At 37.3% G+C, this 17,478-nt stretch overlaps 1 protein-coding gene across 1 annotated transcript in view; it reads right to left on the minus strand.

The window, feature by feature from the left end:
- MUC2 (mucin 2, oligomeric mucus/gel-forming) overlaps positions 1–17,111 on the minus strand; it is a 55,030-nt gene extending 37,919 nt beyond the window's left edge. The window contains exons 1-22 of the mRNA XM_041481117.1: positions 17,042–17,111; positions 15,166–15,430; positions 12,611–12,725; positions 12,380–12,470; positions 11,886–11,995; positions 11,457–11,673; positions 10,889–11,014; positions 10,084–10,201; positions 9,612–9,750; positions 8,982–9,092; positions 7,912–7,981; positions 7,415–7,552; positions 6,711–6,875; positions 6,049–6,143; positions 5,025–5,155; positions 4,121–4,372; positions 3,153–3,205; positions 2,777–2,886; positions 2,224–2,375; positions 1,648–1,786; positions 978–1,088; positions 502–681 (exon numbers count right to left, since the gene is read on the minus strand). Coding sequence (XP_041337051.1) covers positions 502–681; positions 978–1,088; positions 1,648–1,786; positions 2,224–2,375; positions 2,777–2,886; positions 3,153–3,205; positions 4,121–4,372; positions 5,025–5,155; positions 6,049–6,143; positions 6,711–6,875; positions 7,415–7,552; positions 7,912–7,981; positions 8,982–9,092; positions 9,612–9,750; positions 10,084–10,201; positions 10,889–11,014; positions 11,457–11,673; positions 11,886–11,995; positions 12,380–12,470; positions 12,611–12,725; positions 15,166–15,430; positions 17,042–17,111 — 2,958 coding nt within the window. The remainder of the gene's footprint in view (positions 1–501; positions 682–977; positions 1,089–1,647; positions 1,787–2,223; positions 2,376–2,776; positions 2,887–3,152; positions 3,206–4,120; positions 4,373–5,024; positions 5,156–6,048; positions 6,144–6,710; positions 6,876–7,414; positions 7,553–7,911; positions 7,982–8,981; positions 9,093–9,611; positions 9,751–10,083; positions 10,202–10,888; positions 11,015–11,456; positions 11,674–11,885; positions 11,996–12,379; positions 12,471–12,610; positions 12,726–15,165; positions 15,431–17,041) is intronic.
- Between the last annotated feature and the right edge of the window lie 367 nt (positions 17,112–17,478).

Genomic DNA, 17,478 nt, shown 5'->3' on the forward strand with positions numbered 1-17,478 from the left:
TTCAATGGTGAATTTTTGGTACTGTTATTTAAGGCCCACCACTCCCCTCAAGTAACAGTATGTCACTGTTTGTACAATGCCTCAGTATTCTTCAATTCAGCATGCTGAATTTCAGGAACCAGAACCATCGCCATACATTGCACAGGGAGTTTGGTTTTAACACAGGGCTGAGTTTGCATGTAGGTTTCCAAGCACATATGTCATCAGTCCACATCCCCTAAATTATCTGGCTGTCAATACTCACAAAATCAAGAGTATTGCCTGAGGTGTTTATCTCTATTGGAATAACATCCTATGCATTCTGTGCAATGCATTGTGATATACTGTAAGAAGCCCCAGAAGAACTTCTGCAAGCTGTGACTGCAATAATGCAAGCTGACCATTAGTGCACAGAGGATATAGGAATTAGACATGGAGTCAGAACAAAAGAACATTTATGTTCTTTTATGTTTCCTTGTCTATTCACAATACTACCTCAGAAGAAGACAGACAGGCACTAACCTTGTAATCAGGGCTCAGCTTGATGAAAACAGTAGTCTTCTTGTCCCAGATCAGCATCACACCATTGCTAGCCTCAATAACCAGGTACAGGCCAACTGTCCTGTTCCAATACTGCACATCATCACCAACATCTCGCTGAATTTCTTTGTACTCTTTGTTCTCCAATTTCAGTTCCGTTTTCTGAAAGACAAAAGAGAAGTATTGTAATGCTAACTTCTATGATGAGACAAAATATTAGACACTTGTAACAATGCAACTCATTCTGTAACCAGTAGCTCAGACTCTGGGATGACTTCCAAGATAGCTGGGAGTGGTGTAGCACTTCTGTTTGAGAGAGTTTTCACCACCTGAGAACCTACACCTTTACAGAATAACTTGATAGGGTCTCTAATGCTTGTTACAGCTGCTTTTAGGGGCATGACTTTAGAGCATCACATTTTTGGTAATACTGATATGTACTGACTGTCATCACTCACCCCTAGGAACATTTTGATAGCCTTAGAGCAGGTGACTCCTGTAGTTCCACAAGGGACATTCTCTGTGATGATACTGAATGAGCCGCTGGAGTTTTTGTCACCGCAGAAGTCCTATTGGAAAAAAAAAAAAAAAAAAAAAAAGAGCATAAGAAAATTAGATAGAATATTTCATTGTAGTTCAATCTCATAAGAATTGCAATCATTTAAGTCTTCACAATGTATAAATAGTTACTACTCCTTGAAATGTGAGATTTTACACACACATATTTTTACAGATGTATAGCCATATATGCATACTTCCATGCATACATATAAGCAGTTAACACAGCCTGGGAAAAAGAATGGGACTATAAAACAAAGTGAGGAATATATCTTTAAATAAAAGTTTTAAGTTTCCGAGCTTGGAATTTGGATTTATTTCACAAATTATAATTAGCTCTCACTGTAACATAGTTCTGTTGTATGTAATTTATGATATATATATCTGACAAAAAAAAAAAGAGCCACATTCACACAGTTTGCCTGCACTGAAAATACACAATTTATCCTGGCAGAATGTGTGAACCCCTTGGAAACAATGATGACAGGCAATAAGGAATGACAAAACCAAAGAGGAAAGTAGATTTTCAAGGCAATCAAATTATTTTTCAGCCCTCCTGATGAGCATTACCTGAGTAGCCACATATTCACAGCTGCCATCAAAGTCATAGAACTTCCCATCGAAAGTGTTATAATGGCCACTTCCATATATCATACAAGTCCCATAGCACACGTCATCAGTGCATTTCCAAACCCCTTTCTGGCAGGTGCTAGAAGAGAGCAGAGAAGTTCAATTTTCAGATCTCACCAAGAGTGTGTGGTTTGAAAAACTGCAGAACAAACCAAGCAACTGCCTGATATAATCTGATAATATGCAAAATATCCAAGCCTCAACTTCAATTGATAAGCCCATTTTTAAACCTATAACATGATTTTTACTCTGTTGAGCTACAATCTTTAGATCTGATAGCATTTATTTTCAAAAAATGAGGGAGTTTTCCCAATAAGAGATGCCTACTGAAAACAGAGGTAACTACCACCTCCATACTTCCAGCAGAATCTGTATTTTCTGAGATAGCAATAAATATTCCTGAAAATTAAGGATGATACTTCCGGCTTTTGCAGCTACTAGTACATAAACCTAGATATGACTATGAATATACTGCATAGAATACATCCTAGAAGAGAGTATTCATTTATAACCCACCAGGTGTTGCAGTCCACTTTTATCTTGTCTCCAGAAGAATACCACTCATTGTTGTGAATGCACGGGCAATCTTTTTGCTCAACACAGCCCCCTCTGCCATCATCAAATAGACCTTCAGGGCACACACAGCCTGAGACACACTCTGTCTGGAACTAAGGAATATAAGGAGAAATGGTTACCTTATGACAAAGTGCTGCATCTTAATTCCACTTCTTCACACTTTAAAATCTGCATTTAAAACCACACAGTCTAATACTGATTAGTTTTATAAGGTTCTTGTTTTCTAGGTTTCTAATGTTTTTCTTTTCTTTTTGGATTGTCTAAGTACTCAAATTCTTTTTTGCTTGGAAATTATGACTCTACTGAAGACACAGTAAAGAGGAGAGGGTAACCATTGTGAAAATGGCATCAGATTATTATCATGGGGGGAAAAAAAGAGGTAGATTAAACCAAAGAGAAATAAACTGCTAATTAAAACTGTATTTGCTGTGTAGCACCATGTCATTTAAGAATACAGAATAAAGAAAGACACAAAGAAAAGTTGAATACATACATGATCAGTTTGAGGAGTATGACAGCTAAGTTGCAGAGGTGTTTGCGAAGTCCACTTTGAGAATGCATTGCAGTCAAAGTATGTCTTGCTAGAAGAACATTCGTTTTCACCTGAAAGGTACATTGTTGCTTTAGATCAATCAAGGCAAAAGAAATGTTAGTGAAAGGTGGTAGTTTCTCAGACAGAAATCTCAGTCTATCCTTATGAAAAAAATAGGCTTACTGAAGAGAGAACAAAGTGAAAATCTGTTACTGTCCTACATAAAGAGGAAAAAACATGCAAAACAAGTAAATGGAGAATTCAAAAGGGAAGTAGGTTTGGGATGGGAGGTTGGCTATGGATTTTATTCTAGTTTAGTTTATAGAACGTCACTTACTTTTCATTCTTATTTTCACTGAAGTGCACTGGATCTTTGCATTTCGGCAAACACTAGAAAAGTGAAGTAAGTAGAAATTTTTTTTTTTAAAAAAAGCAAGCTCAATATCTTCAATTTATGTCTAAGGACTTATTTATATAAATTTGAGAGCATTTATTAAAGATATCCTGCATAATTTCTACTGAAATTTCAAGACACATTCTATTAAATTACGCTCATTTTTTCTAATTCAGTTACTCAAATTTTTTCGCTGGAGAAAAAGAGTAGCAAGATTTTAGGCATAATACACAGAAAGGTTTTGTTTTAAGGAATGACCGATATTCTATTAATCTTTAATACTGTGTCTTATGACAACTCAGGAATTAGATAGTAATGACACAGATAATAATTATAATTTAATTAAAAGCCTCCATTTGGATACACAGTGTATTTTCACAAGTATTGAATTTATATGCTGCAAATTTGTTGACCTATATGCTTCTGCTGGATAAGAGAAGGCATTTCAGTTTGTACTGATGACTCAGGCAGCAAGCTGTTGCCAGGGACCATGGGAAAATATAAAAGAATCATAAATGTTGTTTTCAAAAGCCTGTGTTACAGTGAATACATATCAAAGGGACCTTCCTCCAGTGAAAAACACAACCATTCTGTGTCTGCTAGAAAAGCAAACATAACACATAGTCGGCCTTTTATCTTTCTTTTACCATTCTGCTTAACAAAGCCTTATTAACACTGCAGCTTCAGAATAACATTTATCTGTGAAGGCAAATATTCATACCTCCAAAAAAAGCTGCACTTCTCAATTATTGATAAATTGCATTGCAACAGAATAATGCTTTGCTCAGCACGAAGATGTTTACAAATTACAAATACTCATTAAAGTACCAAAAAACCTAAACACCTTACATCTAACAAGCAATTTTTAAAGAGCTTTTTCCTCACACACAAGAAGCCAAAGTAAAACATACCAGCGTTCTCCATCTTTTGTGAAATACTGCCCAGGTTCCAGGTATGATCCCTTGTAATAACATGGGCACTGGGAGATGGTAACACAGTTATCCTGGTTATCCAAGTATGTATTGGATGGGCAGCCACAGCCATCCACAGGAGCAAAGTCTTGCAAGCAATACTTTTCACCATCAGCAAGGGAGCGACAGGTTTGCTGGCACATTGTAAGGTTGTAAAGGAAGACTTGATTTCCTGGGCAAGAAGATGCTTCGCTGCCTGGAGAGAAAAAAACCAAACTGATAAATAAGGGATGCAGGATAGACAATTTGGCCTTGACATTTCCATTTTGGTTTCTTTGGCTGTGCTGAATGTAGTGATAAAAACATTCCCTTAGATCTTATTAAAGTACAAAAATATCAGAAGTAACAAGTAACACTAACCTATCTTCACCAGTTGAAGACTTACTTTTAACTGCTACTAATAGTTTCTACTTTCATAGCCCTATTTGTTTCACATAATCAAATAGTGAGCACAATATAATAAATTGCTAGTCTCAAACATATTGAACTGTTGATGTAGAGCAAGCAAGATCAGAAACAATGACATTGACAAACAAATGCACAGTAAAAGCCCTGATGGCTGGGATTCCATTAGTAAATGCAATTTTATTAGCTAGACTGGAGAAAGAAGATGAAAGTTTAAAATATTGCTTTCTACTTTTAAGTATAAAAATTTCAAATTACATCTGAAGAATATAACATGAATTAGTAAACATTATCAGCATTGCCTCTTTTTGGTCCATTACACATTTCTAAGATACTCCAAATCCCTTAACAGCAGGATAGATTACTGACAACCAAATTCAGAGAGAGCCTGTTTATTTCTCATGGTTAATCATTTCCACAGGGATTACTGTTCCATTACTTACTGCAGACACTGTTTCTCCAGTCTCCCAGTATGATCCCTTTGAAAGCACAGGCTCTTGAGTAAGAGGACAGGGCAGCACACAAACATTCTTCGTTGTCTTCACAGAGGCAGGTGTCATATTTACATTTCTGAAAAAAAAGAACAAAAGGGTCAATAAGTCCACAAGGAATCAATGGGCAATTGCAACTTGATTGCTACAAAATGTCCTGTCTGCTTTTCCTGATGTTTGTATTAATTCCCATGACAGTGAAAGAGAACAATGAAAAGAATGGACAAAGATCAGAGAGTTAAAGTGCCACTTCATTTAATCCACAATGAAAATATTTGGATGCTTATTCTAACCTAAGCCAAGCCTCTTGAACCTTTAAAAAGTAGTCAGCTTGCTAAGAACACATTTTTCAAAGGATATTGATACCATTCATTCTCAGTTACTAATTAGAAATGCAGAGATCCACAAAAACTAGAATAATAAAGGCAAAATATTAACCAGGTCTATGAAGACCTTTACAACATTTGAGCTCACTCTGACTTCCAAGCAAAAGCAACGATTTTAGAATTCCTTTTCCTCAGGTGAGCCTCCGTTGCTGCTCAACAGAAATGAGCACGGGGGAAAAGAATTCATGGAGACTCCAGCATGAAAATTATTTGGTGTTACATTCCAACCAATATACTGTTAGAATTTTTCCCCCCACTTTATAGAAACTAATGCTTCTATACTTAAGCTGTGCACATCTGCAATTCTTGAGTCTTCTTTTCAGTCCAAATATCCAAGCCAATAAACATGTCACAAAAAATAAAAAAGCAAAATAAAAAATGTACATTTTTATTCAGCAGCAGCCCATAAAGATCTCATCATATGAGATACTTTGGATGCTATGTTGCTCGAATCAGTCGATTCATTAATTCAGCATCTCTTATGGACAAGTTACTCACTGATGTCTCAAATGTTCAAACAATGATAAATGTCTAAAGTTAACCATTTGAAATAATGCAGTACTAAAAGAGTGCAAAATTACAATACCTTATAGTATTCTGAAGGATCAATGGCCATGTGACATCTTGCAAAAGGACCCTTTGGGTTTCTCAGCAAAGAGCACCAATGCTCAGCATAATTTGCTGCAAAAAAAAAGAGAAATTCATCACATTTCCTTATCTTCCTTGTGCCATGCCTAGTTATGCTGATGCATAAATGCAGTGCAGAAATACAAATGAGAGAACTTGTGCATTTTGGGAAGTGGAGAAACTACATGCTATCACCACACATGTATTTCTAATCCTTGATTCAGAGACATGCAATCATAAAATCAAAAACTGCACCGTACTTTTACAATTTGTACACAAGGAATTGTGACAGCTCTTTCCATTTGGGACCATAAAGTTAAGTTAAACATAAGGATAGATAATGCTAGAAGATACAAGCTGTCTTTGCAGATAGTACAAATTAATGACTGTTTTTCCCATTCTACCACCTTAGGATTCTTTTACAATCACTCTTTAAATTTTCACTTCAGTTTGATGAAGTGCTTGTATGTATACATACATGCAGATATTAATTATTAATGTTACAGTCCTGTAAAAATCTTCAATGCCCCACTACAACTCTTACAGGCCTGTTGCAGTAATGCACAGCAGACACTGCTCATCCTGGCAGAAGCCAACACTCTGATTTATTAATGTGCTTACCACTTTCAATGCTGAGACTGCAGGGGTCTTCCAGCTTTTCTACCTGGTCTGTGCAGGTGGACTGAGCTTTCCACGTGTTAGCAAAGGCAGATCCTGTAGCCTCAATCAGCCCGCTGGTTGTTCTGAAGTCATCACCTTCCATTCCATTGAAGTTTCCACAAAGACCTATTTGAGAACAAGGTAAAAATTTCACATAAGCATTATTTATTCTCATACTGAATGATCACAGGAAAGGGACAACTGATCACAAACATTAGAAACAGCTGATTATTCCACATCAATTTAATGCATACTGAATAAATACTGAAGTTTTAGAAGCCCTGGTTTAAATCTTCAACATCTTCAAGAATAGTAATCATGAAGATATCTGTGCTTCAAGAGATTACTACTCTAACCCATATTTTTTATGCTTTCTGATGATATTGAAAGCACAAAATACACTGAAAACCTGGTTTTGTAGATAGTTTAAAATTAAACTAAATACAAAAGTAAGGAATATTCTAATACCTATGTACTGGCAACAGAGTGATATATAACTTCAATATCACAAAATAAAACACACTTCTAGTTTGCTTGAGTCGATTTTCTTTCCATTTTCTCCCCTTGAATCAACAAGTAGCATGAGTTATCACTCATATAAAGGATACATGATTATTCAGCTGTGAAACAGCATGACTTTGCTTCCCATTTGCATAGACACTTGCCTTGAAGTTTTCCTTTAAGTGATTCATCCACAGTCACAAACAGCTGCATGACTCTAAACAGCTGGATCTGCATCTGAAGCCCAAAAGGAGTTTGTACAACAAAGTAGTTGGAAGATGGCTTGAATACTGAGAAGCTGGCTGAAAAACAAAACATGAACTGTTGTAATGAATCAATGCATACAGGCTGCCAAAAGAAACACTTCTTATTAGATTCTCATGTATCACGCAGCATGAAATCTCTGAGACCAGGATCAAATTAATATCTTTTTTCCTTTAAAAATCACTGGCCAACTAGATATGATGCTGGTGCTTACAAACTTAACAAGTTGATTACTTACAAAGATGGGTCTCTGGGATTAGAAACAAATGGGCATGCCCACACCAGCCAGGTTTGGAAAATGCTAAATACCCCTCCTCCAGTTTTGCCTCTACAAAAATACATCCCTACATGAGAAGCCAGGTGTGTGACACTTGACATACAAGGCTGCGTCCCTTACTTGACACATGAGGCACATTCACTGTCATCTCGTTCAGGAGCACGCTGCCATCTGATCTGAAAACCACCACCTGTGTAACAGCAAATGGAATCAATGAGGTTCCAGGGACTGAGGAAAACGAACTAATACAAAGAAGATTAACAGCAAGGACATTTTACACATTTAGGCTCTGTCTAGAACTCCAAATTTTGAAAGGAAAAATCTGTCTGAAAACTGAACATGGCAGCAGCCCTATAGGTTACGCCTATGGTTTTGTCTTGCTACTCAGTGCTTCTCTTACATCTGCCTACAATAATTCATACCAACAATGAAAGGCAAAACTCCTTTATGTTGGGCATTTTGGTTTCAGCAAGTTGAAGAAAATATTAGGTCTTCAGGATCTGTGGGAAGTTCTCATTCCTTATTAAAGCATGTGCTACAGCTTCTGTGTGATGGTTAATATGATTCTGACATGGTAAGAAAGCAGTTTATTAAACTTCCTCAAAAAACGCTACTCTACATACACAAACATAAAACTATTGGATTTTGATTTGGTTTTCTTACATTCTAGTAATGCTGGCAAGGACATGGAAGCCCATAAATATGTGAGGAATATCATGTGTATATGTATGACAATTATGTACAGAGATAGTCCATACATTCTCATAAACAAAGAGAATACTAAAGTGAATATTTGAGAAGGTTGGATTGCATCACCATTCAAAGACAGGATTTATTCTGAAAAAGACTAAATTAGAACTATAAAATTATATCTGAATGAAGAAAAAAACTATGAGGTAGAGAAGAATAGGTACCCTTCCTTCCAGACACCTGGAATCCTGTGAGAAAAATCATATCACACAGAGCAGAGGAAAGAAGAGGGGGAAATGTCAGTTGTTTTGAATCTCATATTTTCTTAAGTTTAGGTTTACTTTGAATTCTCGAGGCAGACACCTGAGCTGTTTGTCAGCCTGTCTGAGGTTCCTAATCTATCCACAATAATGACTCCAGAAGAAAAAAGTATTCACCCACATTAAGGGAAATATGTTAATTTTCAACATATTTAGTAGAATCCACAGAACAGCACTTACATTCTTTTTGTTATCCACTAACAGCACAACAGTCTTCAAGCAGGTCTGTTTGTCTGTGGAGCCACAGGGAGCCAGCTCTGCCAGGAGAGCATAACTCTCATTTGCAGTACCCTACAATCACAGGGAAATAAATGTCCATTAGTCATATTAAAACTCTCGTGAGAGTATTTCCACAACAAAGACTAAATTCATCAGTTACAATAACTTTCCTAGCTCAACAAGATTTTCTTCATTCTCTAGAAGAATGGACACCAGATATTTTAGGTCAGCACAGCTGCCTACCTCTTTTCCCTACCTGACTTTGTCACTGTGACTTAGAAATATTACAGAAGTGGACAAGAGCTTCTAATCCTGAGACCTTTTGATTTCTTACATACAAAGGACTCCACTGGATAATGACAGCATAGGCAGTCTTCTATCTCACTGAGTTAATTACCCATTGCAATAAGTCCTCAGCTTCCCCTTAGGGCTATTATAGCTAAATCCTGACTTTTCTGGTACAACTTTCAGCATTTCGGTTTCCGTCACCCTATGGAAGTGGAATAGAACAATAACTCCCAGCTGATATACACATCAGCCCACAGACACTGTTTTACTCTACAAGAGAAACAACCCCACTGTGCACAGTACCTTGGCCAACACATAGTAGCAGTCTCCATGGAAGGTGTATTTCTTCCCATCAAAGGTGGTAAAATGGGAACCTCCTTCCACTGAGCATGTGCCTGGACAGGGTAGATCTTTGCAGGTCCATCTGCCTGAATTACAGGTGCTATAAACAGACAAATAATACAAAAAATGCTTGTAGTTATTACAGGAGCTGAGAGCACTGAAAGTATCTGCATATCTGGCAGCCAGCAAGCTATCCCCAGGTGTTTTAAAACTGTATCCTTGACCATTTCCTTGAGATTTTCCCTCTGACATATGCCATAGAATCTAACATATGCCATAGAAACTTACCAGAAATTTTGTTCTATAGACATGCAATATAAACAATAAATTCAGAGAGTTTTCAGAACACCTCCTGTGTTCAAGTGGAAATTTGAAAAATGCAGGCCCATTAACAATCATTCAAAGAAAGGTGTACAACAACCAGGATCCTTACCATTCTTCACATTCTTTGGAAATGCTTTCTCCAGGTGCATATGCCTTTCCACCAAGTTTGCAGTGGCACTGGCTAACAGGGATGCAGCCTTTTTCACTGATATCATCATACACAGTTCCTATAAAACACAACATTAACTATTCCAGCTCTTTTTCAAATAAGCAATTTCCACAGAGGAAAAACTAATTTTCCACATAGGCTGAGATTATCTAAACTTTGAAGAATACTGGCTCTACTTTTTTGTAATATAAGACAGATGGAAAGCACTTTTATTCAGCTTTGAAAATCCAAGTCTGTTCATTTATATAATTATACACAGATAAAAAGGTTATTGCAAGCATATAAGAACAATCTGAGAATGTCACATGTTTAGATTCTTAGTCTTTTTGGCTGTGAAGACTATCACTGTAATCTTCTTTTCTAAGGCTGACATCAAGCCTGAGAATTTCACTCACTGTCCCTCACTGCCACTCTCTAGGCAAGTGATGTCCACTGTCTCAGAACTATTCAATTCACTGAAAAGCATGATTTACTGTATAGTATCAAAAACCCACTTGTTGAGAATTAAAAGGTAGGTCTATTATCTGTCACTGTGTTAGTACGTTTGAACTATAAAATAATTTATTAATTAATCAATTACTACCTCCTTAGAAAATTTTACAGTTATTTTCCTCTAGGGGGGGAAATAATGAGTAGCACTACCCTTTCCCAAGATATAATTTGACTAGATGTAGTATTTTCATAAGACTTCCATAGCCAGGGCTCTTGCTTTTGTCCCCGATGCAACACCTAGAATAACACTTGCCTTCAGGGCAGAAACAGCCATCCATGTAGTGCTCCTCACAAAGGCTGCTGATCTGCAAGTGTGAGCAGGTATCCACACAGGGTGAGCTGCTTTCTCTATAGACCATGGTAGCAGGACAGGTCTTGGCTGAAAGAGTAAAAAAGACACCAGGAGTCATTTGAGTGATAAGTTCATCATTCCTGAGAAACCCCAGATCATACACCCTACTCCCTTCAAGTCAGTGGTGTCTCAAGCCAGACTCCACATGGCACAGCATGTTTATCTAAATCTGAAGTGCTTTCCCTGGTTTTTGTATTTACTTCTTTTGGTTTCAAATAGATGAAATTATTCCCATCTCCTGCAGCATCAAATCTCAGGTTTTTTAATGGGAACAGAATTTGCTGAAAAGTATTTCTTAATAGTAAAAGTAACACAAGAAGAAAGCAGAGAGACCGTAAAATTTTTAGCACTACTGGGATGAAATTTGTAATACATGCCAACAGCTTTGAAAAGAAGTAATGAATTTAAATTTCATGGCACTACAAGCATGAAACCTTTGGATGTTTGTAAAATTTGTGTAGCTGCTTACGGCAGAAGCTCTGTGTCCTCCATTCTCCCGGGCGGCCGCCTGCATGTGAGCACTGGCGGGAATACTCGGAGATGGTGCTGCAGAGGCAGAAGGAGTCGTCCTTCCCATTGCAGGCACACTTGTCCTGCATGCAGGCTTGGATGTACATTTCCAAATTAAGACGCAGCCGACAATCAGCAAACGCAGCGGAAGTCAGCAACTTCTGACACTCGTCACGCTGAGGAGGAAGAGGAATAAAGTTTAAGAGATTTACAGGTATCTGAGCTTCTGGACATTTCTTATCTTACAATAAAAACTGTTGTCTTTTGAACAGCTTTTGAACATATACCCTGGAAGGGACAGTCCCCATCTCCTTGCAACTAACTCCCTGTTGCACAAGGATGTCTCCATGTGTCCATGTGAAGGAAGTTTGCCACAAGAAGTACTTACATGCTCATTACAGCTTGGAAGAGCCTGAGTTTCATCTGGATCTTCACATTTGGAATTGGGTTTGCTGATCTTCTGCATATTCCCATATGTAATTGAGTTGTAGCTTGCATCTATGAGAAAAAAATAGAAAGAGAACTTGCTGAGCCCCAAAAATTGACAAGGAGCACCTGATTCCTGGAACTCTACTGATCAAGGGAAACAGTTACTATGGTATCAAATATGCCTGTTAGACACAGGTACCTGCTCTGAATGATGTCTAACTGTGCTTTAAAATGTAAAGGGGAAACAGGAGAAGAAGGCTAGTAAAGAACAAAAAGATTAATCTAGAACAGAATACATTTAGAATGCAGGAATTCCAGCACCGGAACTTAATGTTTAGTCTGGGGCAATCACAGAAACCTCTCAAGTGAAATTTGCTCTCCTGTGAAGTTTCTGTGCACAGGGCTTGCCAGTCTATCTCTGGGGACAACCGTCAGTATGGTGGGATGACGCACCTCCCTTGATGAACTCATTGTAGATTTGAATGCCATTGTAATCCCCACAGAGACCACAGGTATGGTTATTAAATTTGCTGTCCAGCTCCACCTAAATAACAAAAAGGAAAAACATAAAAGAATTATCTTTTTCTTCTTCCTTTTCCCCCTCCCTTTTTTCCCCTACTGAGACAGAGAAATATCCCAGGAAACCCAGTAAATACCCATTAAAAATACTTTGAGCATACATACCATCAGGGCATCCTGCTGGTTCCACATCAGAACCATGCCTAATTTGGCATAAATCTTGGTGTAAATTTCATTGCTCTCAATGAGGACACCAGAGGTGTAGTAAGGTGTCTTCACACTAGGAAGAAAATCACAGACTTTTCATTAGTTAGGAAACATAAGGGCTGACATGAATGTCTGTAATAAGCCAAATACCCAAGGAATAGAGAAACTAGTCTGACTACCTCATTCTAACTGCACAGGATGCCTTGTTTTAATGAGGCATAAAGTCTTCTCTTTCTGACACTCAGGACAATAACTCATTGCAAAAACTCATCTAAAAGGCAAAGCAATTTCAGAGGAAAAGCCTACCAAACACTTTGGGCTCTTTAACTTCAAAAATACCAAAATGTCAGATGTCTTCAAATTAATCAAAGAAAAACCATCATCATTGTGGTATTAACAGAGGTTATTCAAACACTTACTAATAATTTACATCAATGAAAGGAGCTACAACATAATTTACAGTGTTTCTTTACCAAAATATCTCATAACCATTTCAGAGAGAATTTATGTTCCATTGCAAGGAACTGCCTCCTTAAGAGAGAGTTCAGAATGCACAGGCAGTTATAGGGACTGCCAACAAAATTTGTAAAAGAAAGGAGCATGTTAAGAGGAATTCAGTAGCTCTTTCAGTAGTTAGTTACTTAGTTTTAAGTGGACAGGACTGAGCCTGTTAATGGTGACAGAAGACACTGCAGAGGGCTGAGCATAAATATTTTTGTGTGATAACAATTCATGTCCGTCTTACAAATAAACTGAACTGCTGAATTTCATTCAGCAATAAAAGAATTGTGGCAGGCAGTCTTATCCTATAAAATCCAGAGAACTAGAGTCTGCTCAAACAGAAGTAATGTAAACTGGAGTCCAGACAAAATAACTGGTTCATTTTCTACAGATTTATCAATGTAATTGTTATCCATCAAGATTCATGCATGTGTATGTACATCTGTTAACTAGTCTCTTGACTGGGAGAGCTTTATCTCCTGATTTTCTGTCACTGGGGTTTTTACAGCTATTTACCTCAGGCATTTTTTAACATGCACAAATGACTTACACATCTAGGTGCAAACTCAAGAGATCATTTTTTCTGCTTTTGACTGCATTGCTCATCAATAAACAATGAAATCTTGAGGGATTATGCTTCTTGAGGGGAAGCATAAAATGTTGGACATCTTCTCAGCTTTTAGCTTTCACTGCATGGAATATTTATCTTTTTTTCTAATAGTAGGACATTCAATCAAGCAGTGGATCAGGTACCTGAAGGCTAATCCATACACTTTTCTACTTTACAGTTTTCACTTCAGCACTGTGAAATGCTATTTTACATGACAATAGATTTACATGACAATTTATCATTTCAGGAGCAATATGGAAAATTAAGTTCTACCAAAAAATTTCTACAAGTTGCAAAAACTAGTTTGGCAGGGATCTGTTGTTTTATGACAATAAAGTCTATCTAAGACAAAAATAGCTCAATTTAAGAGAAACAGTTTTAAAAGTACTTCTAACTTGTTTTTCATGGAGTTCTTTTTAAGACTTCAGTACACAATAAAGAGCTTTTTCAATTTGAGGCAATAATGCATTTTTTTCTAAATTTCTGTCATTTTCTTATGCATTCTAGTATGATCTTTGGAAAACTGAATGTTACTTTCAATCCTTGAACATGTTTTCATTGCAGCGGCTTCCAACCTTTAGAGCAAAAGCTGAATTCTGGGCAAAAACAAGTTCTCCAATGACAATTAAAAGCTTTTTCAATTATGCTAAAACATACTAATTAACTTATTAGTTACTTCACTTGCTTCAGAGTGTAAAGGCACATACTACAAGGATAAGCTAATGATAGGAAAGACTAGGTTAAGACACTACTTAGCATCAGTAATGGTGTCAGACGAGTTTTTTGTGTAATCATGTTATAAGAGGAAAAAAATAACACTGCTTAGTCTGCAAAAGTACACAGTGGCACAGATAAATTATTGTGAATTTTGACCTGTGTTATATCTGTTAAACTCCCTTTAGGAATGCCATCAGATCTTTAAGAATTATTTATGAAGATCAGAAAAAACTACCTCTCTTCTGTCAGAAAACAAGAGGAGAAGACCCCAGAGAAATGCATTTCCTTTTCAAGAATTTGCTAGACCATCTGCTAAGGTAAACTCAAGATGATGCCATCAAACAAATGAAGCTACATCATTTTAAGCCAGTGAAAAATCTGGCTAATGAGCTGCACTATTTTCTGCACAAGTGGAAGAACAATTCACTCAAACCTATTCCTGACTTGTATTTAAATAATCCCTTTTGACAGTGTAGAAATGACAATTATTACTAAAGCCGCTCCTCAAAGCAATTTTAATGTTGAATTTCAAAAGGCTTTTTTGTTTGTTTATTTGTTTGTTTGTCCTGTGGAAATGCTTTGCAGCAGTTTCTGTAATGGTACACAGACCGTTGTGTAAAGAATCAATCCTGCTTTTATCTTCCCAGCACATTTCTCTGAATACCATTATAGTAAAGGAACTTACATCCGCCCATCCACCACAACCAGGTTGGGTTTGAGGTAGACCATTATATCCTTGACTTTCATCAGAATATACTGGATCTCAGGATGGCCATTGCTGTCGAGAGCACGCTGGATGTGGACAGAGAATTCCTTGTAAGCCTCCCGGCAGTCAGAAACAAAATTATACTCGCAAGTGCCAGGGAATTGGTAGACGTCTCCATCAAAAGTCTTGAAATGGTTGTTTCCCCAAGTGCTGCAGACATAGTGGCCATGGCTTCTTGTCCTTCCTGTTAAGTAATGAAAAAGAAAAAGAGATGAAAACAAGTGCAAGAAACGATCTAGTGTGAAAAATGGTAAATGTTCAATTTTACAGTAGGAACCACCTGCAATTTTGTTCACAGTGATTCCATGGATTTCAAGCGGGATCAAGTATCTGCCAGGTCAGCAGAAAATATGGAATGTCTCAAAAGCAGACTAAGATGTTAATAAATAATTCTGAGACCAGGGTATATCCTATAATCTTCACTGAGGTGAAGGAACTTACCTGCATGAGGTGGGGAAACTTAATACTGACCACTAACTTGGCTTCTGTGCCAAACATATGATTTTATTCTGAATCACAGTATGATTTTTGTCAATATTAACTTTTTCCAAGAACTATCTTCTTTCCTGGGGCAACATGTACTAGAAACAAAACAGGTAGGAAATCAAGAAAGTACTACCTACTCTGGAAGGCCACCAGTTTAAAGGTTATGAAAGGGCTTATGCATAACAGGAGATTTCAGTGAAATATTTATTTTCCTAAAAGCAGTAGTGATTTCTATTACTGCAAGACAGAAATTTTTCAGAAGATAGCTCAGAAATAGCCATGGTAGGAGGGAAAAAAAAGTTTTTGTAATAGCAAAATATGAAGATGATTTGTTCCTTCCCCTGCCATCTACACCAACAAAAAATATAAATTAACAACAATATCTGATCAATCTCCAGATACTGTAGATTAGGGGAGAATCATAAAAGCTGAGCATCCTTGGGAATCTTAACATTCCACAAGATTTTCTTGCAGCATTTAACATGAGAATGCAAAACTGCTAAGAAAATCCCTAGGTTACTGTATTTTGATGGTATCAGTCATTCCAGATACATCCAACCAAGCTGGAACACATCCCTCCCCAGAAGGAAGGCTGCACAGAGGTCCTCCCAGAGCTCACAGATGGAAGACCAAATGCAAGGTAAGGTTTTCCTCCCACTGCTGAATTCAAGACACAGCAGACCAAGCTCAATAGCCCAAACCTGATCACTGGACACATTTAATCACCTATTCCTCCAAAAAGCAGTTTTCAGTACGAGCACTCCATTTCATCACTTCAAATTTGATAGCAAATACAGTAAGTTAGAGCTTTTCGAAAAGGGTTAAAAATGTCCTAAATGACAAAATAAGCTTTTTTCAATGTTATTACACTCATTTTTGAGGAACAATTTATGTTGTTCCAAAGCAACAGAAGACACAATCATCCACTTCCTTCATTACTTTAACAATAAACCTCTCAAAGTCCTACAGTTTCTTTCTTGCCTTACAGTTCCTTTCTTGCCATATCTAGTAAAGATTCAATGCACAGAAAGAAAAGCAACACTGAAAATATTTTCCAAGCACATCAAACTAGAAATCAGTGCAGTAGAGATAGGCACTAATCTCTCCAAAGAAAGTAGGATAAGTAGGATCTACCAGTTTTGTTCAAGCAATGCAGCCTCAATATTTGAAAGCTTAAGTGATTTAAGGCATCCCAAAACTCCAGAGCATTATTTAAATGCACAGCCTCCCTCTAGCTCCACAGCAATATTTTAAGTCTCTCCCTCCTTTCCAGGAGGCAATCTGCAACCATTTCATCTCTAGAGCTTACCTTTTTTTATTTCATTAGCAGAGGAGAGAGCCAGCCAGAGGAGGAAGAGGCTGGCCGCTCTTAGCCCCATGGTGGCTAAGGTGGGTGAATGGGAGATCCACTGGAAACTCAGCTTTTTATAATACCCACTGAGGCAATTGATTCTGTCACAGGGGAGGAGATTCAAAGGGAGGAGGCAAGAGGAGGGGTGAAAAAACAGGTGTGATATTTGCAGAAGATAAGAAGTAAACAGACAATCATTTTTCACCATAAATGAAGGAATTCAGCATACAGGAAACTGTAATATTGATTCAGTAATCATGTAATTTTTTATTGCTCTATTTCATCTACAGGATGCTATGCTTTTAAATCCTTCAAATGCTCACACCAAGTTTAACCTTCAGCAACTCCCATAACAAATAATGAATTTTGGGGTGGCTGAACAAAGAAATCCCTTG

Source organism: Pyrgilauda ruficollis, unplaced genomic scaffold, assembly GCF_017590135.1.
Source record: "Pyrgilauda ruficollis isolate IOZ18807 unplaced genomic scaffold, ASM1759013v1 scaffold55, whole genome shotgun sequence".
In the NCBI taxonomy this organism is placed as follows: Eukaryota; Metazoa; Chordata; class Aves; order Passeriformes; family Passeridae; genus Pyrgilauda; species Pyrgilauda ruficollis.